Raw genomic sequence first — 26088 nt, forward strand, 5'->3', positions numbered from 1 at the left:
GTCCCATCAAGGCCTTGCTGGAGGTGGTGGAATGTGCTGCTAGTTGTGAAGGCACTGTTAAGGGGGCATTCTGTCATTAATATAGCCAACTGAGTTGATGTAGTGCATTAAATGCAAAGATGATGGGTATTTTATTTTGAAACTTCCCCTCTTCTTTACTAAATGTCTCCACTTCTTTTCTCAATCACAATCTCCTAGCCCAAGTGGCTTATCTACAATCCTCAGAGGAGTGTTCGCTCTTTAGGCTCCTCGAGCAAGCTGTTTCCTCGACTCCCACATCGGGGCTCTTATCAATGTGCTGGGCTAGGGCTAGTGAGAAGCCGTACCCATTTTCTCCTCGGGTCGGGCCTGTCTGGTAATATTCCTCCCTCATCCAAGCCTCAGCCTCCCACATTAGCCCCCCAAAGCTCCACTCTCTTTACCATTCAAGGGAGTGAGGCTTTGGTAAGAGGCGGGAGTGGGGCTTTGGTAAAGGGCAGGAGGGTTGGCACATTCTGGATGTGTTCTCACATAAGAATGTCTTTTCACCTGTCCCATACAAGTTCCTGACGTTTCGATATTGTTAGGGTCATATTTTATGTAATTGGCTAATCTTTTAACAAAATGCACTTTACTTATGATTGGGTAAATTTAAGATGAGTTTAATGCATCAAGAAATATGTTGTTTAAGCCTATCAAGTGTTCGTATTAAAAGACATGAAGATTGATCCAAGAAATAAGTGAAGAAAAACTGTTCATTAAGTCTCGACAAATAGTTCGACAAATGCCTGCTATTGAGACTTAATATGAAGTTCGATAAATGACTCGATAGCAGCTCGATTTATCGAGAATTACAATTTTTAGTTTCCAGATCTGAAATTCGGCCCAAGCTTATGTATTTGTTTAGGGTTTCTTTTCTCACAACCTTAGACATATATAAGGCTTATTTTAAAAGCTGCTACATACGGATACAAGACCTAGAGATTTATTTTCTTTGTGAGAAGCTACTGCATTTGTATGTTATGGGTTTTGTAACCAAGTTCTTCCTAATCTTCATTATTGATGAAGTAAAGAACTTTGCAACTAACAACATCATTCAAAGTTGCTGGAGTTAGTCACGTATTGAGATCCGTACAAAGGATTAGTCACAGATTGGAGATTTGTGCATCAAGAGAAAGATTGAACTTCATTTCCAATTTTCCATCCCTTTAAGCAAAAGGCAGAAGAGCTTGCACAAACAAAATGTTGTGTAGTTTCAGAATCAAGGGAATGCAAAAATACAATGTTGAGCATAATTAGCGCTTTAAAGAAGTTCAAACTCCAAACAGAACAGTGATTGCTTTCATTTAACGTCATTTTTCTCAGAAAACCATTTCAAATTGGAAAAACTAGCAGTGGCAACATAATATCAAATTACACATCCCAAGATTGAGATCCAATACAATATCACTTTCAATAAATGTGATTAAAAGTTTTAAATAAATAAATCACTTTTTAATCTAATTCCGTGAATTGAATCTAAATTTTTTGAGTAAACTACGTATTTGATCTCTATCCATTACACTATATTTCAATTTAGTCCTTAAATTTTCACTTTTGTCAATTTGGACCCTATCTAGTGGGGTTTTTTTTTTTTTTTTTTTTTTTTTTAACTTTTCCTTCTCACGTCAAATGGTAATTGCACTGCACTGTATTCAAACAACCGCACATCCCAAGTGTTAAAAAACGAGAAAGAAAACATAAACATTTCCACATTCCACAAATTTGATGGAATCAGTCATGCCTTGAACATTTGCAACATTGATGATTGCATCCTCAATTTGAATAGTGCAGCCCAGAACGTAGAAGATGCGCTGCATTTACAATTTAAAGCAAATAGGTAATGAGGATGCTTAATCAATTACATCCGATAATGAAATAAATGAATGAAGTGGAGAACAAATCCATCTTGCAAAGGATTGTTCATGATCAAGCAGATACCTTCCACTACATGAAAAAAATTTGTAGAATTAAGATAGATTACATATCTATTTTTAATACATTTGAGAGGAAATATCTCTCCATCAACCCTAATAAGTAATGACTGCTCTCCTATATCTCTTCTATTATGTTAACACTAGCGTACCACCTCTTTAATGTGTATGGAAGAATTGCCCATCTTAAATCACCTGCCTAATGTTATAGCTGTGCATTAAACAGACTTAAGAAACCTAAACATTTGCTGTTTCCCCTGGAATAAAAAGGGACTCATTGAGATGAGGTATGCATAAATCAGTGGTAAAAGCCTGGCATAATCATTCCAAATCAGCTGCAAGGTTGAAGCTAGGCCCAGCACCATTTTCAAGAGGCAGTATCACACCCCAGTTTCCCTTTGATTCTGGAGGCTCAATAACATATACTCCACCATTAGTAAGTCCAAGTGCAAACTGATTAGGTTGAGACGGATGAGCCGCAATGACAATGGGATAAATCCTTGAGCTGTCCAACAATAGCTTCATTAAAAAAGCAAACATGGAGTTTATAAATGTACATTAATTATCAGCACTTGTAAAACTATATATTGCTAATCAGAACCTGAGATTAGAAGGAAAATATGCATCAGGACTAATCCGAGACCTCGGTTGGAGCATTGTGGCAGTAAGAACCCACACGCTTCCATCTTCAACACTTACATATATTGACTGGCTATCACATGAATATGTAGCATCTGTAACTGAACCGCATGATTCTTGGGGAACCCACTGTCACAGATAAAGTTTCTTAATAAACATAGTCATACAAAGCTATTCTCAACATGAAAATTACCAATACTGCAAAAAATAACCTGCTTTCCCTGCATAAAAAGCAGGCGGATTTGAGAATGCATACATTGAATAAAAACCAGGCAGTTTTGAGCATGCATCCATCTATATTCAATGCAGTTGAGAGTAAGGCTCCATTTTTTTGGGAATAAAATATTTAATGAATAATGTTTTCAGGTTTTCCCAATATTTAGTACAATGGAGATTGCTAGTCAATGGAAAACGTTTACATGGCCAAGAAAATTACCCTTCATAGCATAAACCATTTTCTAGACTAAACCTAGTGCCTTATCCCCACCTATGAAGCACCAACGCGGCTGGGAGGGTGCCGCACTGGAGTCCAACGCAGGGTGCGCCCGTGCGTCAGTGCCGCGTCTAAGTTTTTTTTTATTTTTTTTTGGATTCGTTCCGACTTGGCTCCGATTCGGCTAGAATTAGGTCGTATCAGCCAGCGACCAAAACTAACCGAAACGGCCGAAAATGGCCAAAATTGGCCTTGAATCATGCCAGAACAGCCGAAATCGGCTTTGAATGGAGCCCATACATCCTAAATCTGTCATTCCTCAATTTTATTCTGAATATTTGTTGCTTCTTTTGTGTTTTCCTTTTTATTTTGTGTTTCTTGCCTTCTTCTTTCTTTGTTTTGTGAACCAAGGCCATAGTAATGTGTTTTTTAAATATATTTTAATAGTAAAAATATATAGAAAATATTTTTAATAATTTTTTAATCGCCGCACCCATACCCTAATTTTTCAAAATTTGCCGAGTCTCATACCCGCACCCACCCCCAAATCCAGAAACACACCCGTGCTTCATAGATCCCCACCCTCCTCAATCCCACCTCCCCCAACTCCTTTGTAGCACCATAAAAACCATCTTCCTCTCCTCTCCTCCCCTTCCCACTCCCCCCCATCCCACAAACACCACCTCCCTTCTCCCACTGGCTAGCTGCACTGCCACCACCTTGCTCCCTCCTCCATGCGCCCACCACCAACCTCCCTCCCCACTCCCCTATGCCACCACCACCACCACCCTCCCCCCACCTCCACGCTACCATCACCACTTTTCCCCTATTCCTCTACACTCCCACCACCAGCTCCCACCTCCCTACCCCACCCCCTCACTCCTACCAACCCCTATTCCCACAACCAACACTGACTACCAACTTGTGGTTTTTGTTGGTTTTAAAATAAAAATTTTCAATGCAACCAAATGCTAAATTTTCCAGATTTCAAACCAAACAACCAAAAAATTCATTGCCCTTGAAAAATATTTCTACTTAACATTTACTCATTTACCCTATGAAAATGTTTTTTTTTTTTTTTTTTTTTTTTTTTTTGGATAAGTAACATAAAAAATTTATTAAAAAACACACAGCCCAATATATAGGAAATGTACAAAAAGGCAAAAACATCAAGAAACCAAATTACAAAGATCTAGCAATTCAGGAAGGGAAAAACAAGAAAAAGATGGTAAAACAAGACACCATTCGAGAAGAGTAAAAAAGAAGAAAGACTTAAACTCAATCATGGACCGTTCACAACCCTCAAAACTTCTAGAATTCCGTTCCCGCAAGATACACCACATCAAACAGTGCGGCACAAGCCTCCAAATAACTATATTATGATGACACCTGAAATTGCATGTCCAACAATCCAACAAATCCACTACCCTTTGAGGCATCACCCAACAAATACCAAACAAGCTATAGGACAGTAAAGGAGGAGATGATCTACAGATTCCCCACACCTTTTGCACATAAAACACCACTCAAGGACAACAAAATGCCTCTTCCGAAGGTTGTCTATAGTTAGAATCTTGCCTAAAGCCGCAGTCCAAGAGAAAAAGCTACCCGATGAGGAACCTTCGATTGCCACACCATTTTCCAAGGGAAAGAAATGCCAATAGAAGGGGAAATAGAATGATAATACCCACTCACCTTGAAACCTTGACTGCTGACTGGCTTCCAACAAAGATTGTCAGAACCAACACCCTACACCTTTGTGGAATAGATCAAAACCATAAACGAATCCAAAGATTGTGACTCTTGATCATTCACTAAACGACGAAACTGAATGTCCCAAGAAACTCTCCCATTTACAAAGCACATAACCTTCGAGACCGAAGCATCCCTTGTCCTACTAATATTATATAAACTTGGAAACACCTCCTTAAGAGGACGATCCCTACACCACACATCATCCCAAAACTTCACACGAGTTCCATCACCCACTTCATACTAAATGAACTTGGAAAAATTCCCCCAGCCACTTTGAATGAACTTCCACAAACAAACATCACATGCCCCAAACACAAATTTTGTGCACCAACCACCCTACTCATTCCCATACTTCTCATTCCCACACTTCGTCCCAATGACCCTTCTCCAAAGGGCATCATTCTCCAAACCATAGTGCCACAACCATTTGGCCAATAAGGTAGAATTAAACCTTCTCAAACACCTAATGCCCATCCCTCCAAACTTCACTGGCCTACATATCTTAGACAAATTTACTAAGTGAATCTTATGCTCGTCCCCCATACCAATCCAAAGGAAGTCCCTTTGTAATTTCTCCATCCTCTTAGTCACCTTGCTTGGGATAGGGAAAAGAGAAAGGAAATACGTAGGTAGGCTAGAGAGAGTACTCTTAATAAGGGTAACCTTAACCCCCTTAGATAAATACAACCTCTTCCAACCAGCTAGCCTTCGCTCCATCTTCTCCAAAATAGGATTCCAAATCGTCTTATCTTTAAAAGAAGCACCCACTGGAAGACCTAAATATTTCAGCAGAAGAGCCAACTCCCTACAGCCCAAAATCTCCACTAGCTCATGAAGATTAGGCACATCCCCAACTGGAACCAATTCAGACTTCCCTAAATTAATTTTTAGCCCTGACATCTCCTCAAATCTAGAGAGAATCCCACGCAAAGCTGTTATATGAAAATGTTTTATGTTGAAAACACCAGATGACTTGTCTCACAAAAACAAGCAATATTCACACTAATGATGACTCAACAGTCAAACAATACTATCATGAACTCAGAAAAAAAATTAGAATACAAAACCCATCAATACTTTTACATATTTAGGGTGCATTTGTATAAGTTTTTGCGAAACAGTGTTTTGGGATTAAAATGAGCATTTGTAAAAAAGCTATAAAGATACTTATAAAAAAGTAAAATTAAAAAAAGCTATAAAGAGTTATTGTTGAGAAATGGCATTTTGGGTTTTAAAAATGCTCTTTTAAACTCCTAAATCACCTAACCAAACAAACTCTTATAAGTTTTGGTTAACACAAATAAGTGACACTGTGGCACTGCCTCATTTGCTCTCTCTCCTACACTTCTGAGGACTACAGGAAATGAGCTAGGAGTCCATTCCCTAACTGCTGGTAGAGTAGAGAATTTAAAAGGACAATTATGCAATGCCTCACAGACCTGCTTAAGGTAATCCAACTTTGGTGCCTTATATATGGCTATTTGAGTTTCATGAACAGCCAGCACATGTATCTGGTCTTGGTGAAACTGAACACGGGTCTGTGCACAAGGAGATGATACACGCCCAGGGGGAATCTGCAAGAATTTACTAGCCTGCTTCTCCCAGGGAATCTCCCACTCATCCATGCTCCATACACACAGCTGGAAATCAGTTCCAAAAAAAAAAAATTAATAAAAAAATAATATTTCATAATTCTTCATGTCTGTCACCCATGCACATAAAATAAGGAAACAACTCAATAAGAAGAATATTTCTCATTTCTTGCACTGCAATTGCACCTAAATGGAGTAAAGAGAAATTGCATGTACATCTTAATGAGCATCCAAGTTACTCATGGACCTCAAATGGACCCATAGATGAAGCACAAAAACTGCAGTCACAATAATACAAAAAAGAGACTCAAAACTGTGTTGGAAAACTGTTCCGCAGATGCCACTGTTAGCAATATTACAGTCTACAGAGCAGTCTGTAGAACACACTTGTAAAAATATGTTATCCAAAACACACATGCTTTAGGTCTATAAGAGAGAATTTCCACTGCGCTGGACACCTTTTTCCTCTAGATTCAAATGTGTTGACTGAACATATATAATAGATACCAAGAAAAAATTAATGTTCCTGAAATATTCTCCAAAAAATTAAAAGCTTCAACTAGTTCTTAGTTTCAGTGAACTTCAGCCTAATTTATTAGACAGATTAGCACTTTTTGACAGTTGACCTCCTCCATTGAAACGAATTCCCAGACTGGACTTCTGTCCCCAATATCACAACATAATTTCTAGACTCGACCTGTTACCTTTGACCCCTTTCTTCTTATATACATCCAGGGACCAATATAGTCAAAGACTAAGGCAGCCTTAAGGCACCAAGGCCTTGTATTGCCCAAGGCATGAGGCATTAGCCTAAGTGCAGCAAGGTGCCAAATTCTACATGTAATTATTATACATTTAGAACTTAAACTATATGTAATAATTAATCTAAGAACAAGCTCTATTAATTAGTCTGAGAATAATCTATTTCGAAAAGGAACCATTTGTAAATTGAGAGAAGAGAGAAGAAGAAGAAGAAGAAACAAAGTAAAAGAGAGCTGTCCATAAGGTGAGAATGAGAAATAGTTACCAAAGAGGTGTGAGAGAGTGAGAGAAGTATAGAAATAAGACAGAACAAAATAAAAAGCTTAACTTACCAATTTAGTCCTCAAACTATTGTGGTAAAGTTTAAATTGGTTCCTCAACAATTAATTATGTCAATTTGGTCCCTCAACTATAAATTGTGTCAGCTTAGTCCCTCTCAAAATAAGTCAATCTCATCCTTGTATCTCCTCTCCAATCAAATGTTAATGAAATTATCTTATTTGACAAATAGAACATATGTCAAAAGCTTATTATGTAAAGTGTAAAAATTACAAAATCATGTCATTTTCAACAATTAATTCCATTCATATCTAAATGGATTGGAGACCCAAGGATAACATTTACTTAGTTGGGACAAAATTAACACAATTAATAGTTGACAAACCAATCGAACTTTGCCCAATAGTTAGAAGACCAAATTAGTAATTTAAGAAAATAAACCCATACCTATGGCCAACAGTGTGATCCAGAAGCCCTAGCGGTGAAGAAGCAAGGCAATTTTTTCAATTGCTTTGGTTATGTTTTACCTTTTCATTTCTTTTTTCCTTTTTTTCCTGCTTGAATTTGATGTTTGTGGTGGCTTAGCTCAGCCCAACTTATTTGAAATTAAAAGTACAGAAATGTCCTCTTTCTCTTTCAAAATTACAAAACTATCCTTTTTTTTGTTGATTTTCATTGAGGCATTCTCTCATGCACCCTAATATTTGAATTGGGCTACTATAAGTTAATAATAATACATTAGCAGGAATCATTCTACTAAAAAAGGTTGTAACTAGGGCACAAGATTCTCACTTCTGCGGAATCTACGAAAGGTGGTTGGTAGACAACCTACCCCCAAATTTAGAGAGGTTGATTATAAAATGTGAATCCACACCATATCGCTTGGGCAGAGAGCACTTCCCATCGCACCAAGGTTTTACCTCTAGGTATCATTCTACTAAATGTGAAAATTTCAAATTAAAAAGGCAACAAAGAATATAGGATTTTTCCTTAAAACAGGTGGCCATTGTTCTATTAGACCCTAATGGTTTGTTTGGTAATAGAGATTTTCTAGGGTGGATTGAATAGAAAGGAAAGAAAAGGGAAAGAGGGGTACATGCTCATGCGCACACACTCAGAGAGAGAGAGAGGGAGAGAGAGAAAGTCTTATATGTTATATCTCCATTCCTTCTTATTGTGTGAAGAATATACCTGAGCATCAGCTCCGGATGATACAAGAATATTTAGAACGTTAGAAAAGGCAAGGCCAGTTACTCTCTTCTGGTGACCTTTGAGCTTGCTTTTGATCTATCCAACACCACATAAAAATTTTAATTGTCACTATTTAAAATTCAAATGCACATTTTCATGTTAGTTTGCAACATAGATCATGGTTCAGGTTACTACCTCATCAAATCTGACATTGTAAATATCAATAGAAGAATCATCAATGCCTATGGCAACAATGTTGTTGTCTTGTGGGTAGAAAGCAACAAATGTTGCTGCAGGTGGTGGAGGCATGAATGTTGTCATCCTCTACACAAGAAATGCATAGGTTCATAATATTGGTACATGTGCTTATCATAAACTCCCCAGGAAATTAGACCCCTGGAAAGATATTAGATAACATTGCCATTACCTCAAATGTCATCATATTATAAAGGGAACTTTTTCCACCAGATGCTGATATAAGATAAGAATCATTCTTTGAAAGAGCAAAGCAAGGAATAGCATCTTCAGGATTCATATCGTTTGTCATCAATACTCCATTCGAAGGTTGCCACAATTGTGGTGGCACACTAGAAGTTGCCTACAATGAGCAAAGCATTTGTGAATTGCTAAGTGTATTACAATAACAACATATTTCCCTCAACAACAAGGGCATCCATACCTTCCCCTCATTTGCCTGCCATTTCCAAAGTTTGTGCACAGCATTGAATCCTAATGCCAAAATGGCACCTCCTGAATTTGTATATGTCAACCTACTAATCTGAAATGGAGAAAGAACTATTAGAGTTAGGATTTAAAAAATAAAAAATAATACAGTTAACTTGAGCACCTCTTACTTTCATCTCATTTTTTCATTGTAGAAGTAGAATATATGATGTAGGACAAATGGGAGACTTTGTTTACGTGTGCCTGTGGTGACTTAAACTTTAGGATTTCTAGATCTAGGATTTGGAACCTTTTAGTAGAAAGGTTAGGGTTAAAGAATGACTATGGTTTTAGAATAAATGAGAAAACATTTTGATTTGGGTTGAAAAAAGGCAAAGAGAAATGGAAATCAAATTTAACCACATTCTTTGAATAGTGCGTGTGAACAATGCACATGAATGGTGTGAGCGAACAGTAACTGTGTGAACAATGAACAATAGTGTGGGTGAACAAAACTGCAAGAAAGAGAGAAGAAATGGAGGAAAAAGAATAATAAGGCCAGCATGCCTCAATACTCAAAACTCCCAAGATTTATTTATCAACTTCTACTTGTTTGAGTACAATGACTCTAAATCTTAAGTTCTAGTAGAACTACAATTTCAACTTTGACTAGTACACTAAGCCTAATTATATTTAACCAAAACCCACACATAAAGACCTCTAAACTAAATAAGACTCACTTACTTATAACAGAAAACCCAAGGCCCACAACCATGGCTCATACCCATCAATTGCAGAATCACTAAGTTAGTCTAGAATCACCAATAAAATATAAAAATTTTGTTAACTACCGCGTACACTTATTGCTAAGCTTTGCCATAACCGTAGACTTCCAAAGAAAAAATTGGTTCTCCAACCACGCTGTGGATGCACCAACAAGTTTTCAAAAACATTGCTTGGGATTTTAGGTATCAAATAGTAAATGTAAACCATTCTTTCATTGCAATTCTTTAGGCTATCTTAGGTTTTGTAATTGTCATGAGGTAGTTTTTAATAAAATCATTTACTTATAATATATATATATATATAAACCAGCAAGTGTTTGACAGTAGACTAATACACTTGCCAACCTACTATTTTGAAAACAATAATGAAATGAACATTCTATAATATTGAAAACAGATATAGAAGTATATAATCTAATAATTGCTATTTACTATGTACTTTTTTTTTTTTTTTTGATAGGATATTTACCATGTACTTTAAACATCAATTTGGCCAGTTAGAGCCTAAAAGGACCCAACATGCTTATAATCAAAAACTATTTTTAAAATACTCCATTAAAAAGAAATATTTATTGAGTCCTTCCAGGGACACTACAATAATACACAAATTTCATAACATTTCCAAAATAGCCTACCACCTCACACAGGAATAATTAAAAAAGAAATTTAATTGCAGATTGTGTGGATCCATGTGTTAAGTGATAGGCTAATTTTGGAATGTCGCAAAATCGTTGTGAATTTTTGTTGTGTCCCTAGATTATTGATATTTATTTAAATTTTAGGTAAAAATTGAATAACAACTATGAAATGGGTTACCATGTACGAGAGCCTAACAAGAATCAAAGCTGAAAGTTTTTGGAAATTAATTTCGGAATAAATGAGCCTAATTAGAACAAATAATTATATTCCCTCCCTTCAGATATATGCCCATTTCCTATGTTGCACAGACACAAAAAATGGCCAAGTACCTGTGTCGGACACGGGTACTGATAAGACACGGCTGCAAAAGCACCCAATGAATACCAGAGAAGAAAAAAAAAATGATTCCTGGTATATACCAGACACATATAATTATATATAATAACCATTAGTGTACAACTTAGTATCAAACCCAAGTACACCAGATGCTACAGTGCTTGAGATCATGGATGGAGTGAAACAGGCACCACCCAATACAGCATATAAATTGTCGTTAGACTTGCTCTTTCAACAACACCAAACATATACATAGAATCATTGTGGATTCATCTGATAGTACCAAACAATCTTAGGCAGACAGGATCATCAAAAGCATGACACTTTAAAATCATAATATCTTCCATTAATCCAACACTTTCAATCCGGCTTAGTTTTATATCTCACATAGAAGTAGGAGGAGCTGATAAATAAAGAAAGCTAATGTGGATGCATTCAAGATGTAAAGCAGAGACTAGAGCCAAAACCACCCAGCAGAATAGTGTTCCAAGCATAAAAGTAAATAAAGTAACATAATATGTGTTGTATAGGATGATGAGAAAACTAACAAGACTTCAAGGGCATTTGATCTATAATAAATAGCACTAGTAAACCTTGTGATCTGATAACTTACAATGTAATTTCTCTCAGTGGTCATACATGTAACTGTCTACAAAAAGAGTGCAGCAAAGGTTGCATTTGTTCATGGATGGCACTAGTGCCCCAGCACCACAGAATTGCCATGAAATTATCATCAAAAGAATGGATTCATGGATATGTCATATTAAATAACTTAGTCTATGGCTTGACAAGCAGAACACGAGTTTGAGGCAGCAACACTATTGTATGGAACCACACAACAAGAGTTAGATATGCCCAGCACTTATATTGCCCAGATGTGATCTGCCCATGCTTCCTACAATACTATTACTAATCCAGCCATGCTGATAATTTATCAAATCATCATAGACAAGAACAACTACCCATGGGCAATCCAAAGTGAATCTAACAACATGGACTTGAACTTGCAGCATTAGGCAGTCATGTAAGCATCAATTTTTTTTCCCCAAAAATGGGTCAAGAGTCAAGACCCCCTCACATTCTTAGGGCACGTTTGGCACACTATAATGATTATTACATGAGAAAAGGAATAAGTATTACAAGGAATACATTAAGTTGGAATGTAATAAGTATTACTATTCCTGAATATGCATCCACAATTTAGTAGAATATAAAAAGAATGTGTAATTAAATCATTTTTAAGTCAAATTTCCTAAAATACACTTATTTTAGAGTGTTCAAAATAGAGCTAATAATTAACAATAAGGAAAATTTATTTTCTTTCCTTTTAAAGATGTGGCAACTAATGGCTTTTTAGGAAAAAAATTTAAAAAGTTATTACATAAAGTGAAAGAATAGATATTCAATACTTTTGATAAGGAATATGACGCAGGACAACCAGAACAAAATTGAAATAACGGAAAAATAAAAGATATGACCTAGGAGTCAGCACCTAGGCCTTGCTTGGAGTCAGCATCAAGCGGGGAAACCACTAGGAGTCAGCACCTAGGGTAGACCTGGAGTCAGCACCAGACCAAAGAAAGACCAAACGGCCATTGTTTTCATTCATTAAAATATCAACTGTCTCCTCAAGGAGTACAATAGGTTGCTTATAAAGGATTACTAAACCCTAGTTCTAATTGGCTAGGAAACCCTAATTGCCTTATTACAAAAATACCCTTGCTGGCTAGGAAACCCTAATTGCCTTATTACAAAAATAACCTTACTTCTAAATTAAAATACTAAAAGCCCAATAAACTACTAGGACCTAAAACATAAAAATACAATTGACTTGCAAACATAAATAATATTAAATAATAATTCTCTTTCATCTCCCGCATCAGAATAGTTATTCCTCATTTTGAAGAGTAGCTATTCATAAGGAATAACTATTCATTGTAATAAAAACATAACCAAACAACTGAATAGTTATGCCATAAGAATATCTATTACATTACAGTATCTATTATAGTTTACCAAAAGTGCCCTTAGTATACAGTCATCAAAGATCATGGCATCAATAACTTAAGTTGAATATTTTTTTTCCATTATGAATTGTAGCAGAAAATATAAAAATATGTTGGCACAACTCAAACTAGGGAAAAAAAACCACACAAAAACAAGAAGAAAAAGAAAAGTGGCCCAACTACCTAGAAAACCAAAGTTTAGTTGTATGCAGAATGATGAGAGACAAGCATACTGGGATACTTCATATTAACTTCGGTGGAGCTTTTTTTTTTTCTTGTTTGGGGGGCAGGGAGCAGATAATTACCCTTACAGGCATCAGGCAGTCAGGAAGCCGAAGGGAACGAAGCTGAGACGGTTTATTGAAATCAGTCAGCATCCAAGTGTTAGATTTCTCCAGTTCATCAGTATGATTTGGTTTCATATCTGGCAAACGTCGGCTATCTCCATTCTAATAAGTATCAAGAATTAAAAATTGAACCCCAAAAAGAATTTCAGTAAGGTTCAATGATGATTTAATCATATGCTCAGAAAAAAATTATATATATTATAAATCATGAGAAAATTTAACACTCATTATAAAGACTTTAAAACTCCTATGCAAAGAAGCATCCCAACTATTGACATGACATAGGCATCGAGCTCACCTGTCCAGCCATCACTGTCATCAGTGCACTTCTATCTGCAACCCCAATGCTTGTTCCAGCAGTTGAACTGGAAGAACCAAAGGTGCGAATTATTGCTCCCTGCAAAATAAAGAGTGCATTTAACAAGCATGTACACATTTGAAGTTGCTATAAGAATTAAAAGAAAGGAGTACCTGCAAAACAGTTGCAGAAGCCTTTCTGTCAAAGCAAAAGCCATACCCATCAGCATGTGCAAGTATTTTGATTCCATTCATTCAGCCACAACAACAAAAAAATAATTCTTTGATTCCATTCTCCCTGTTGATATAGCCAGCATTATCCCTTGTTAAATGAAATGCAAAGACAAGCCTAAAAGTCAGAGTAACATGCACAAAGAACCTTTGAACTAGGGATCTTTTTCCTTCTTTTTAACAGAACTTGAGACAAAGCATGGCTGCATTAGGAATGACTGAAATTGATTCTTCTATTCAAATAGGGCTTATATTAAGAAATGCCTTTTTTACTTAACCCTATGTAGGTCGTTGACATTTGAATTTTAGTAGTAAATTAGTTAAGTAGCTTGTGATCATACAATTTTCATAATCTTCTTGTTGTTTGATCAAATGCTTTAAGTAAATAACTTATAGCAGAAATGCATTTAGGATTATAGTGTACAACCTTTAGTGTTGTCATATGGTGAATGTGCATAAAACTCAACAATCTTAAGATTTGGAGTATGATACACACCTGATAGTAATATAGAAAAGTTGGATCCTTCTCATGTGGATATATGCACACACTAGCGGCATGTGAACCCTTTTTTTCGGGTACATTGAGTATATTGTCTACTGTAATGCTTTGCTTTATTATTTCAATCATCCTAACTCCAGGAACTCTACATATTTTGCTGAATTTACTACACTAAACTGACTCTTGTGTTTACATACAACCTTTGTTAGGAATATGGGATACAAATCCAAATTTTGGCCTGCATATAACTATTTATCACGCTCATTCCAAAAATAAACTCAAACGCTCAAGAAGCACATTTGACAGGAAAATTCACACCTCTTACAATTAACTTAGTCCTCTGTTCTTGGTTCAGAAGCAATCTGCTATTCTGCTCAGCTTAGATCTTTGTCCCACATATTATTATTTATTCTTTTTTTTATTTTTGATAAGTAATAAGATTTTCCTGAAAACAAAAGTGCGAAGCTGAAGTACACGGGAAGTATACAATAGCAACAAAACAACTAAGACCTAAATTACAAGTATCCATGAACTCTAAACAAGAAGAACAGACATCCCCAGTATTCCTTGACCAAACAAACAAAGATCTAAGAACAAAGAGTTTCACATGAAGGATGCTTCAATCAAACAATCCAACATTGTGTTCCCTCCAAATAGACCACATCAAACATAGTGGGATAGCATTCCACACATCATAACTTTGATTCCTTTTGAAGCTGCCTCTGCAAAAAGGTGGGAGGTCTTTCACTGGGTAAAACATGACCTAGGAGACACCAAATAAACAGAAAACCGTAGACCACAAATCCCTAGCAATGGCACAATGAAGATTATTTATGTTCTACCTATCCACTCTGCAAGTACAACACTAACTAACAATGGTGATCATACGCTTATGAAGATGATTTATGCTATCACTCAGATATGCAAGGCCAATCAGCTTATCCAATTTGATCTCATATTGCCATTCACAATTTACTATTTGTATGATGGTTCTCATTCACATCCTTGTTAAAAAGTTACCACCTCAATTTACTAAATAATGATTGGGATGGATGTGAGAAATGAGTGATGGGACACAAACTGGATGAAGACCAAGTTGATGAAAAGGATGCAGTACTATAGAGTTGAATCTGTGGTGATAAGGAAGTGAGTATTCATAGGATTGCCAATCTGAATTGTCCATGCAAGAGTCCGTCTATGCTTTTCCATCAATAAAGAGCTTCCACAGTCCACAGTAACATTTATTGAAGAAACCACTAGTGTAATCTAATCCAAGGAGACTGACTTCATATATAATTTTCAATTCCTCCATTTCTTCTTCATTCAAATTTTATTTGAACTCCAATAATTTCTCAATTATGTTGCCCTTGATTATAGAAACAGGATTGGAGTTTGGGATGACATAGGTGACAGGCTTGAGCCTAAAAAAGGCCTCTGATGACAGGAAAAAAAAAAGGAGAGAAAGCACTTGAGGGAGAATAGAAGAAGTGAAGGGAAGATTGTTTAAGCCATTCTAGGAATTTGAATAGGAGAGCCATTTCTTAAAAATTAAACAATCCCATAACCAAGGAACTGACACTTTTGAAAAATATGAAAGTTGGTTAGTCGAAGATGTGGTCCCATTGGAAGATGACAACATTTGACGAGCCTTTAAATTCTAAAATAGTACGCTTAAACAATTTTATATATATCAAATTCAAACAAGGTTAACATCAACAATTTTATATGCAATGTATGACAAATGTAAATATATCATATATCAAATTCACTAATAAATTGTCTCAGAGGTCTATGATAAATCTACATGCATTTGATGGAAGCATATGAGATTATATAATCTTTAAGAGGTTCCTAAAGGTTTTTCTTTTCTTTTATTAGTAGAATGTGGTTTCATAAAGTTTCAGATGCAGGCCACTAATAAAAGAAAATTTTACTATGGGGAAGGTTCTTAGTATATTACGGAAGCATTGTAACACAATTGAGAATTTCCAAATTTCAACTTACTAAAATGAAAAAGTAAGCTGATCACTGTAACTCACATGTAGCTTCTGAAGTAGAAATCCAGTCATTCAACTGACTTCACCTGCAAATGGAATATAATTCAATAATATGTGGTACTTGTCAAAGTTTGAATGACACTGGTTATGGTGCATGGAACAAAACTAATTGCAACAGATCCCATATAGTAGGGAAGGAAAAATTCTTTTCTTTTTTTTCCTGCTTTCTGTTTTTGAACATTCATCTGTCTTAAGAAAATATTACTATGTTGAAAGTAATGATAAACAATCTGTTATATGCACCTCACAAAGTTCAATTAGATACATTATTCATTCATTTTTCTTTGTAGGTAAATCTACAACTTAGATAAAGGCAGAGTGTTGAACCATAAGCTGAACCTCAACCCTCACTTAAGGGGGTGAGATTCCATTTAGTACAAAGACAATTGGCAAGCATGTTCTTCATAATTAAGTAGATTAAGATACAAAGCATGCATCGGGGGTGCCCTCATGGTATCAACAAAGCTCAAAAATGTCATTTCTAATTCGAAACTACAATAATGTTACAAGCCACCAAGGCCAATTGTTTGTTTTGCTCAAATTAAAATTTTCTTTTTTCTTTTTTACATTATGTCAAAATATGGCTGCATAGACTACTGTAATATAAAAAAAAAAAAAAAAAAAAAATCGATGCTTTCATGCTCTGGGTATTGCTCCTGCTGTCACTCTTATCATAAAGTCTGGTAAGCTACACTGAAAGTGTGAAAGACAATGAAAATGGAATAGCAAAAGGTGACAAAGGACACCAAGTCTAAGTTACCTTAAACACAAATCATCATGAAACACAGAAAAAAGTTTAACATACAGAGCAATGGGATTAGGCTGAAATATGATTTATTAGATTGTTTGAATAGAAGTTAAAAATGTGATTAGGCAGACATAAGTTAGAATCTTCACATCTATAGCCAGACTTTGTTTCAATACTATATTACATATTACAACAAAAAACTCTTCAAAAAAAAAAAAAAAAAAAAACTAAATAGTGAAGAAAAAGAAGGAAACCTTTTTAGATCACCATAATTCACAAAACCCATGAAGAATTTGGAGTATGTGAAAATATACACATGGGAAAATTGCAAAAAGGACTATGAAAACTAAGATTTGGCAAAAATGAAGGTGTTACTTTAGTGTTGGATAAAACCCACTCAACAAGTTTGTGAGTCCAGCTTCTCCTGCATTAAGATACAAAAAAAATTGAAACAAAATTTAGAGATGCAAATAGTTAAAACCAATTGTACTCAAGTAACTAGTAACAGAAACTGAAGCGTGTTACAAGAACATGACAACTAAAATAAAAAAAGGTTTTATTAAAAGATGGGTATAGAAGAGTTCACCTTTGGCATCAGATCATCAGATTCTCAGTACGGTCTCTATTCAGCCTTTTTCTTCTCACTCGTTCGGAAATGCCAGTGTTTTTAGTTCCTCTGTTTCTCTCTCTCTCTCTCTCTCTCTCTCTCTTTTTGTTTTTCCCTTCTTTTCTTTTTTCTTATTTCATTTTAATCGGATACTAGATAAAAGGAAAAGGTATTTATTGTATTTTGTTTTCATTTCTTAAAATGTGTATTCATTTTCTCAAAAAAAAAAAATTTATAAACCTGATTTTGGGATAAATAACACAGGAGTTGAGAACCAAAAAAAAACACTGAAATAACCCCGTTCGGCGAGGAAATTTTGGATTTAGTATTATTTTAGCAATTATTTCGTTAATTAGCATGTTTTTGAAATATTGTAGCAAAATAGTATCTCGAGCCTTAAAAACTCGAGTTTGATGAAAAAAATCGAGTTTTAGGCCTGTTTGGCAAGGAAATTTTGGATTTAGCATTATTTTAGCAATTATTTCATTAATTAGCATGTTTTTGTTTTTGAAATATTTTAGCAAAATAGTATCTCGACCCTTAAACACTCGAGTTTAGTGAAAAAAATAGAGTTTTAGGGTCTGTTTGGATACCGCTTATTTTGTTGAAACTGAAAACTTATTACTGAAAGTACTGTAGATAAAAGTAAAAGTTAGTTGAAATAGTATAGTGGGACCTATAAATAGTATCAAAAAGTGTAGTGGAGTTATGAATAGTAGCAAAAATAAGCTATAGTAAAATAATTTTAATTTTTTTATTGGTATCCAAATACACACTTAAGGACTCGAATTCCAAGCTGACGTAAATAAATAATGACGAAACTACATTATTGGTCTCTAAAGTTTATCCTATGACCACAATTGGTCTCTCAAATTTCAAGTGAGCACAATTAGTCCCTTAAGTTTCAAAATTGAACATTATTAGTAATTTTATAACTACCATTAATATTATTGCCTATGTGACTAAGGCTGTGTTTGGTTGCTGTAAAACGTTTTCCGGAAAATACATATTTTCCGGAAATGCTAATTTCCGGAAAAGGAAAATGTTTCCATGGTGTTTGATTGCACTTCAAAAAATTTTCCGGAAAATATTTTCTGGTGTTTGGAAAAGAAGAAGGAAAACACAAATTCAGAAAAACACAAGCCACAACCCAGGAAAAAATCATCCACGACGACAAATTCAGTCCGACGACCGCGTCATCGATCGCGTCGTCGATCGCGATCTCGCCTTCTTCGCGAGATCGTGATCCACGGCGCGATCGCGATCTTGCTGCGTCAATCGCGATTCGAGATCGCGATCGCGATCGACACGGCGAGATCGCGATCGACGCGGCAAGATCGTGATCGACGCGGCAAGATCGTGATCTCGCGAAGCATTGCGTCGATCGCGATCTCGCGAAGCACAGCATGATCGCGATCGACGCTTAGCAATCGGCAGCGCGGACTAGAGCTCGACTGGGTTCGCCGGCAATCATCAGACTGGACTGGAGCTCACCTTCCTCATGCGCGCTCGCTCTCTCCCTTTTTCCGGAATTCATTTGAAGTGAATATAGGAACGAAAATTCATTTCCGTGGTCAAAGCCTTTTTTTTTCAGTCAACGGATTTCAATTTCCGGAAAATAGAATTTTCCGGACCAACCAAACACACCTATTTTCCGGAAAATCATTTCCGGAATCACTTTGAAGTCGATTCAAACGCAGCCTAACAGCACAATGGCCTAGCAACTTTTTACTTCAAAGTGTTTTACAAACTATTAAGTCTATATATATTGTAATAGCCACGTTGGAAAATTTGCCAGGTTAGCAACTTTAGCATGTGAGTCATTATTTTTTTTTTATTTTGTTAAAAATATTTCCAAACTCTTCGATTATTTATTTCCTATGACCACCCCAAGTTTCCTCTTCCTCTTTTGCTAATGGGTGTCGCTGCCTCTATCACTATTGTTGTTGCCGCCGTTAGCCATACTTCCCTCTAATCCAAATGGCTATTGTCACCACCGCATCAACCAGCACAAACACCTCTTTATCATTTGCCAATCTCCATGGATCTCCACCAGTGGCGAATCTCTAAAGATCTCTATGTTTCTTTGCTTTTAAGCTTTGTTTCCAATGGATCTATAATTATAATTAACATGAAAAGGCTTAAATCCATTTCATTAGAAATCTTTAATCCTTTTTTTATTTATCCCTCCTCCAACCAACATTCGTGGGAATCACCGACTGCCTTTTATTGCACAGATCTATGTTGGGTTTCCTGCATGGTTGCACCCAATCATAAACTATTCCCATCAATAAGAAAGGATTTATGGTTAATGAATTTGAATGAGAGAGAGAGAGAGTTAGTTTTATAAGACTTTGTCTGCTCAAAGGTGGATATCTTCAACTCAATACTCACGATTTTTGTTGGCTTTGAGGTGCTCCAGTGATTCAATTGGAGAATTGAAAGCGGCGAAGGAGAAAGGGTGCTGAAGCAAATCAATTTTTTTTTTTCCATTATAATAAATAATAGTCAATTAAAAGAATATGCAACAACCTTATTAATTAAATAGTTGACTTGGCATTTGACACTTAAGTTGTCACATCAATATGTAAATGCCATGTCACTATTCCATTAGCGACATAAATAGTAACACTAACTGTAGTTAAAAAAAAAAAGCTAAATTTTGAAACTTGAGAGACTAATAGTACCCACTTGAAATTTGAAGGATTAATTGTGCTCACAAGGTAAACTTTAGGGACTAATAGTGTAGTTTTACCAAAAATAATTCATGTGGAATTCAAATATCTAAGACTCAAGTTCCATAAAAAAAATAAATAAATAAAAAAAAAAGGAAAGAAGAAGAAGACCCATCATAACCCACAGCAGGAACTCAAGTCTTTAGTTCAATGTGGATTTTTTCTTCCTCATCAAAACTTGGAACTCGAGGCTTAGAAACTTGAGTTTAGTGAACAAACTCAAGTTTCAAAACCTCAAGATGCTAGTTTGTAAAATAATTTTGCAAACCAACTAATGAAATAGTTGCTAAAATAATGCTAAATCCAAAATTTCCTCCCCATTTGGCACTTAATTTTTATTTTTGGATAAAAAAATATAATTATAAAAAATCTATTTTCATTCTTTGGCTACTTTGCGAACTTTATTGTTATGTTTGAATTGTTGTATTTTTATACTTTGAGAATATTTTGGAACGTTAGGAGTTTTTTGTTTTGTTCTGTTTGTTTTTTTTTTTTTTTTTTTTTTATGTTTTATGTAATATAAATCAAGAAATGATATATTTTAAATCAAATTTTAATAAATTATGCAACAACTACTTTCTTTTTGTTGTCATGTAACTCATTATGTAGCAAACTAGCAATTGTTGGATACAAGTATGCGGCAAAACATTTCTCTTGTATATTATATATATATAAAAAAGTCCCCTCTTTGATCTTAACTTTTTTTCAAGTTCATAAATACCCTCACCAGTAAACAATGATTCTTACAAATGTTTTAGGATTAAGGTTAATTGTAGGGTCACGTCCCGCGACGAACCGCAGTAGTGTTGGGTTCGCGCGTGAATGGGCCTAGACAATATCATTTGTAGAGAGTGGATTAGAAAGGCTAGGCTTCGGCTACCCAGCGGTGGGTTTCTGTGGTGCTCACGTGTGATTGAGGTGTCTTCACCCTTGGAGTCTTTCTCCTGGAGGTGGAATGGAAGCCCTTCCCTCTTGGCCAGTCTTCCCCCAGCCCCCCTTCTAGATTACTTATTTTTTCTTTTATACTAGCCTGCATTCACTTTCCTTCGTCCACGTGTAGGGTCAACCTTTCCAGCACTGATACTTGTCCCGTCAGTCCAAGACAAAAATCGTAGGGAGTCGTTGATAAAGCTAAAGCATACGGCTCTGTTAGGTGCAGAGCTAGGTATGGGGCAGGTAGTAAGGGCAGCCTTTCCTAGATATTTTAGATTTTCTTTCAAGTTTGTTCCTATACCGTTTTTGCCCTTCTTCTTGGTGGAGCTTTGGGTCAGCCGAGGACTGCACTGTCCTCGGCTGCTTCTCCGGGCCAATTTGTGCTTCACGTTATTGAGTTTGGATTGTAACCCTCTTCGGCTTGGGCCTTAGGGCTCCTCATGAATAAATGGGCTCGACCCATAAATTGCTGGGCCCCACAATAGCCCCTCAAAACCCTGCTGTCCGACTTCCTAGTTGGAGAGGGGGGTTTTGATAATACCGAGCCTTTATTATGGCTCATTTAATTCAGCCCTTGACTGACGCTGGCGACTCTTCACCTTCCCAGGGAATGTACCGGTTTACAAGATGTTCCCCTTGATTTGCGCACGATGCGTTTATGCCGTTTGGTTATCTGAAGCGCGTCTTTAATATCTTCCCTTTACGAGACCTCCCAAGTTCAACGGTTTTTGATGGCATGGGGGAATGAAACGGGCGTATTCATGTCTGCAGATTTCCTTGGAGACCTGAACTCATTAAGTACTCTTTTCTTCGTCCCCTATATAAAGAGAAGAAACAAGAGTTGTTTCTCCCACAAATGAATTCCTTTACTCCCCCCAAAGTTTGAAACCCTTAGATTCCTTCCGGAGTTTACCTTTATTCCCCGGTTACACCTTAACCTGAAATACACTTACCGTAGTAATAAGCAATGAAAAAACTATTCCCCTCCCAGAAACACTATGTTCCAACGAAACTCGAAATGACTCGGTCAGGGCAAGGATGGCGGAGACTCAAGATTTGTCTCGCCTTTCTTTCAGCCAAAATCCGAAGCAGGGACTCGTCACATCACATTTTTGGCGTGACTGAGCCGAGGACACACATCATCAGTACTACCCGCTCTCTCATGAGCATATCTAATATGGCACCAGTGTGTTAGGAGTCAGGACTGGGGCAGGGACTAAGTGCCCTTACTTCTTCCTCTCTTCGTTCACTGGCGCCTCCTTTTGCCTCTCTTTCTTCCTTCTCACCTTTTCCCTCTTCTTCTCCTCCTTCTTTTACTCATGTCCTCCATCTTCTTCATTCATCTCCTCCATCTTCCTCATGTCCTCCATCTTCCTCATTCATCTCCTCCATCTTCCTCATTCATCTCCTCCATCCTCTTCTTCCTTCTCCTTCATCTTTTTCTAAAGAAGGTTCTTCTCTCAATATGAGCAATACTGAGGCAGAGATTGGAGAGACTTTGAAGACGATTTTAAAAGACACCTGACTGTTTACTTATCCGTATTACGGATGTTATTGTTGTTTCGGCAGTTCACCTTTTGTATAGGCTTGTTTAGGCCCTTCTTTGTACGTTGTAATAATTTTTCATATTAATAAAAATTGTGGTTATTTTGCTTCGCATGTTCTATTTCTATGTTTTTACAAGTTTACAAGCGCTGCTCGGCCCAATAATATAGCATTTGAACAAATGACAACTAAGGCCAAAATACTTGCTAATAAAAAGATGTCACCATAACTTTAATAGAATTATTTGACATAGCAATGCCTATCTGTGAATAACGATACTTACCCAAAACAATGCCAAGATTAGAATTGGATGCTCTATGCGGTGTAGGAGATAATCATCCGAAGACATATCCCTCGCAAGAATGAACAGTCCCCATAGGCTACCAAATAGTGGGGCGTCTCGCCATCATCCTAACACTTTTATCGGCCTTAACATTTTACAGTATTTGAGCCGAGGGCTTTCCCCGTCCGAGTAGTGGGCGTCCCAATAGGTTTGAGTCCGAGGACTTCGCAACGCCTTGGTTCTGTCCAAATCCTAGTTTTATCATCTAGGTAATTGGTTTCCCCATAGGCTTGAGTCCGAAGACTGTAGTTCAGTTTCTCCTTTTCCTCAGGTATTTCGCGAGGTGCCGAGCAGGAGGTTGTCCTCGGCAACGGCTATTCCTCGGCGTGGGCCATTGTCCCTGGGCCCCCATGCAGAACGGGCCTGGGCCGCGAATTCACTAGGCCCACAACTTATAGGGTATTTCTGTAGTCTTTGGTCACGCGGTACTTTTTGGCGTCCCAGTGTTCGAGGTGCACCTTCCCGAGACTCCTTTAATCCCATGGTTGCAGGTGGCGCTGGAGATTGAGCCAGAGCCATCTTGTCTGTAGCGTTTCTTGGGACGCTGCGTGAATTAAATGCTACCACCTTATCTCTTTAAATAAATAGGAGAGAAAGTTGCTTCACCTACGCACCAATTCTTCAGTTTCCTCCCAAATCACAACTCCCATATCCAGTGCTATCCCCCCTTAGCATAACATGTTTGAGGCGAGGGTTGGGGAGAAGAAACTCTCTCCGCCACAGAGGCGCCGTGTCCTCCTGAGACTCAGAATAGTGAGGTACGGGCAAAGGAAGCATAAATTCAAGAGAATACTCCGCTTCGACAGAGGGGAAAGGGTGTTTCTCCCTCTTCTAGTCAAAATCCGAAGCAGGTTCTGTTCATGCCAGAATTTTGGTGTGTCAGAAGAAAGATTCTCCGCCATCATCGTCTCTACCCTGTCGCAGGCAAATTTTTGGTGAAGGCTTCTCAACTTCCGGCTCCCTGCACCTTTCCTTCAGCGGTGTGAGGCTCAAGTTGGGTTTCTTTTGCTGCCTGAGTTATGGGCATGTAAAAGCATTGAGGAAGAACAAGGTCTTGGAGCAGTAGCCAACCTCTCCTCTGATCCACTTCCTCGGCTTTATCTTATTCTCTTGTATCTTTCTTTCTTTTTGGTTATGTGGTTAGCTTTAGAAGCCAACCTCTCGTCTGTACTGCCTCTTCTGCTTTGTCTTATTCTCTTGTATCTTCCTTTCCAATTATGTAGTGAGCTCTGACATAAGCTGATTCCAGCTTTTCATTGTACACTGTACTGTTTCTTTGTTTTAGTAAAAATGGAAACTTACTTACTTGTTTTGAATACTGTTCTTTTGGCAACACCACTTTGTGAATGGGTGTGCTCCATCTGTTTGTTTCTTCTCGGCGATATTTAAAGCAAGAACCCTTGAAATACAATCCAACTAATTCTAATTTGCCGACACTACCAGGCATAATAATAACAATTCATAGTAAGTTGAACTTAGGAAACTAACCGAGATAATGGTTGAACGTTCTGTAATAAGTGCGAGAATACTGTTTGAGAACGACAAATTCTAAATAATTCATCCGAGGGGGTGACCGAGTATTGAATGACTTCGCTTATGCTTTTGGAAACATGTTGCCCCATTCCGTACTAGTCCCTTTGGTGTTGAGGATCCGAGGGAAAACTAGAGAATCCATGTAGTTCAGGAATTAACCCAATTGTTAATGGAGAGTTTTCCTCGGGGAGATTCTAAGGTCCACGTAACGTAGTTTTTCCTTTTAAGTAGTTGGTTTCCCCAGAGGCTTGGGTCCGAGGACCACACAAGGCCTTGGTTCTATCCAAAACTTGTATTCTCTTTGTAAGTAGTTGGTTTCCCTAGAGGCTTGGGTCCGAGGACCATACAAGGCCTTGGTTCTGTCCAAAACTTGTATTCTCTTTGTAAATAGTTGGTTTCCCCAGCGGCTTGGGTCCGAGGACCATACAAGATCTTGGTTCTGTCCAAAACTTGTATTCTCTTTGTAAGTAGTTGGTTTCCCCAGCGGCTTGGGTCCGAGAACCATACAAGGCCTTCGTTCTGTCCAAAACTTGTATTCTCTTTGTAAGTAGTTGGTTTCCCCAGAGGCTTGGGTCCGAGGACCATACAAGGCCTTGGTTCTGTCCAAAACTTGTATTCTCTTTGTAAGTAGTTGGTTTCCCCAGAGACTTGGGTCCGAGGACCATACAAGGCCTTGGTTCTGTCCAAAACTTGTATTCTCTTCGTAAGTAGTTGGTTTCCCCAGAGGCTTGGGTCCGAGGACCATACAAGGCCTTGGTTCTGTCCAAAACTTGTATTCTCTTTGTAAGTAGTTGGTTTCCCCAGAGGCTTGGGTCTGAGGACCACACAAGGCCTTAGTTCTGTCCAAAACTTGTATTCTCTTCGTAAGTAGTTGGTTTCCCCAGAGGCTTGGGTTCGAGGACCATACAAGGCCTTGGTTCTGTCCAAAACTTGTATTCTCTTCGTAAGTAGTTGGTTTCCCCAGAGGCTTGGGTCCGAGGACCATACAAGGCCTTCGTTCTGTCCAAAACTTGTATTCTCTTTGTAAGTAGTTGGTTTCCCCAGAGGCTTGGGTCCGAGGACCATACAAGGCCTTGGTTCTGTCCAAAACTTGTATTCTCTTTGTAAGTAGTTGGTTTCCCCAGAGACTTGGGTCCGAGGACCATACAAGGCCTTGGTTCTGTCCAAAACTTGTATTCTCT

The 26088-nt window shown here is 37.3% G+C and overlaps 1 protein-coding gene across 13 annotated transcripts; it reads right to left on the reverse strand.

The window, feature by feature from the left end:
• Window positions 1-1927: 1927 nt before the first annotated feature.
• On the reverse strand, window positions 1928-17966 carry LOC126725710 (topless-related protein 4-like). 13 transcript variants are annotated; one of them, XM_050430558.1, is made up of 13 exons: window positions 17798-17966; window positions 17587-17635; window positions 16411-16489; window positions 13851-13974; window positions 13678-13776; window positions 13344-13481; window positions 9283-9381; window positions 9031-9201; window positions 8799-8927; window positions 8604-8699; window positions 6219-6419; window positions 2554-2720; window positions 1928-2457 (listed from the first exon to the last, which is right to left on the reverse strand). In XM_050430558.1, exons 4-13 carry the CDS (start codon window positions 13929-13931, stop codon window positions 2274-2276), a joined length of 1365 nt encoding a protein of 454 aa, XP_050286515.1. In that variant the 5' UTR covers window positions 13932-13974; window positions 16411-16489; window positions 17587-17635; window positions 17798-17966; the 3' UTR covers window positions 1928-2273. The 13 variants fall into 13 exon arrangements, with proteins under 13 accessions (XP_050286515.1, XP_050286516.1, XP_050286521.1 ...); XM_050430559.1 differs by having other exon boundaries at window positions 1928-2471; window positions 13338-13481; XM_050430564.1 differs by having other exon boundaries at window positions 13338-13481; window positions 13851-13875; window positions 16446-16489; window positions 17798-17965.
• Window positions 17967-26088: the final 8122 nt, after the last annotated feature.

The sequence above is a fragment of the Quercus robur genome, chromosome 5, assembly GCF_932294415.1.
Source record: "Quercus robur chromosome 5, dhQueRobu3.1, whole genome shotgun sequence".
Classification (NCBI taxonomy): domain Eukaryota; kingdom Viridiplantae; phylum Streptophyta; class Magnoliopsida; order Fagales; family Fagaceae; genus Quercus; species Quercus robur.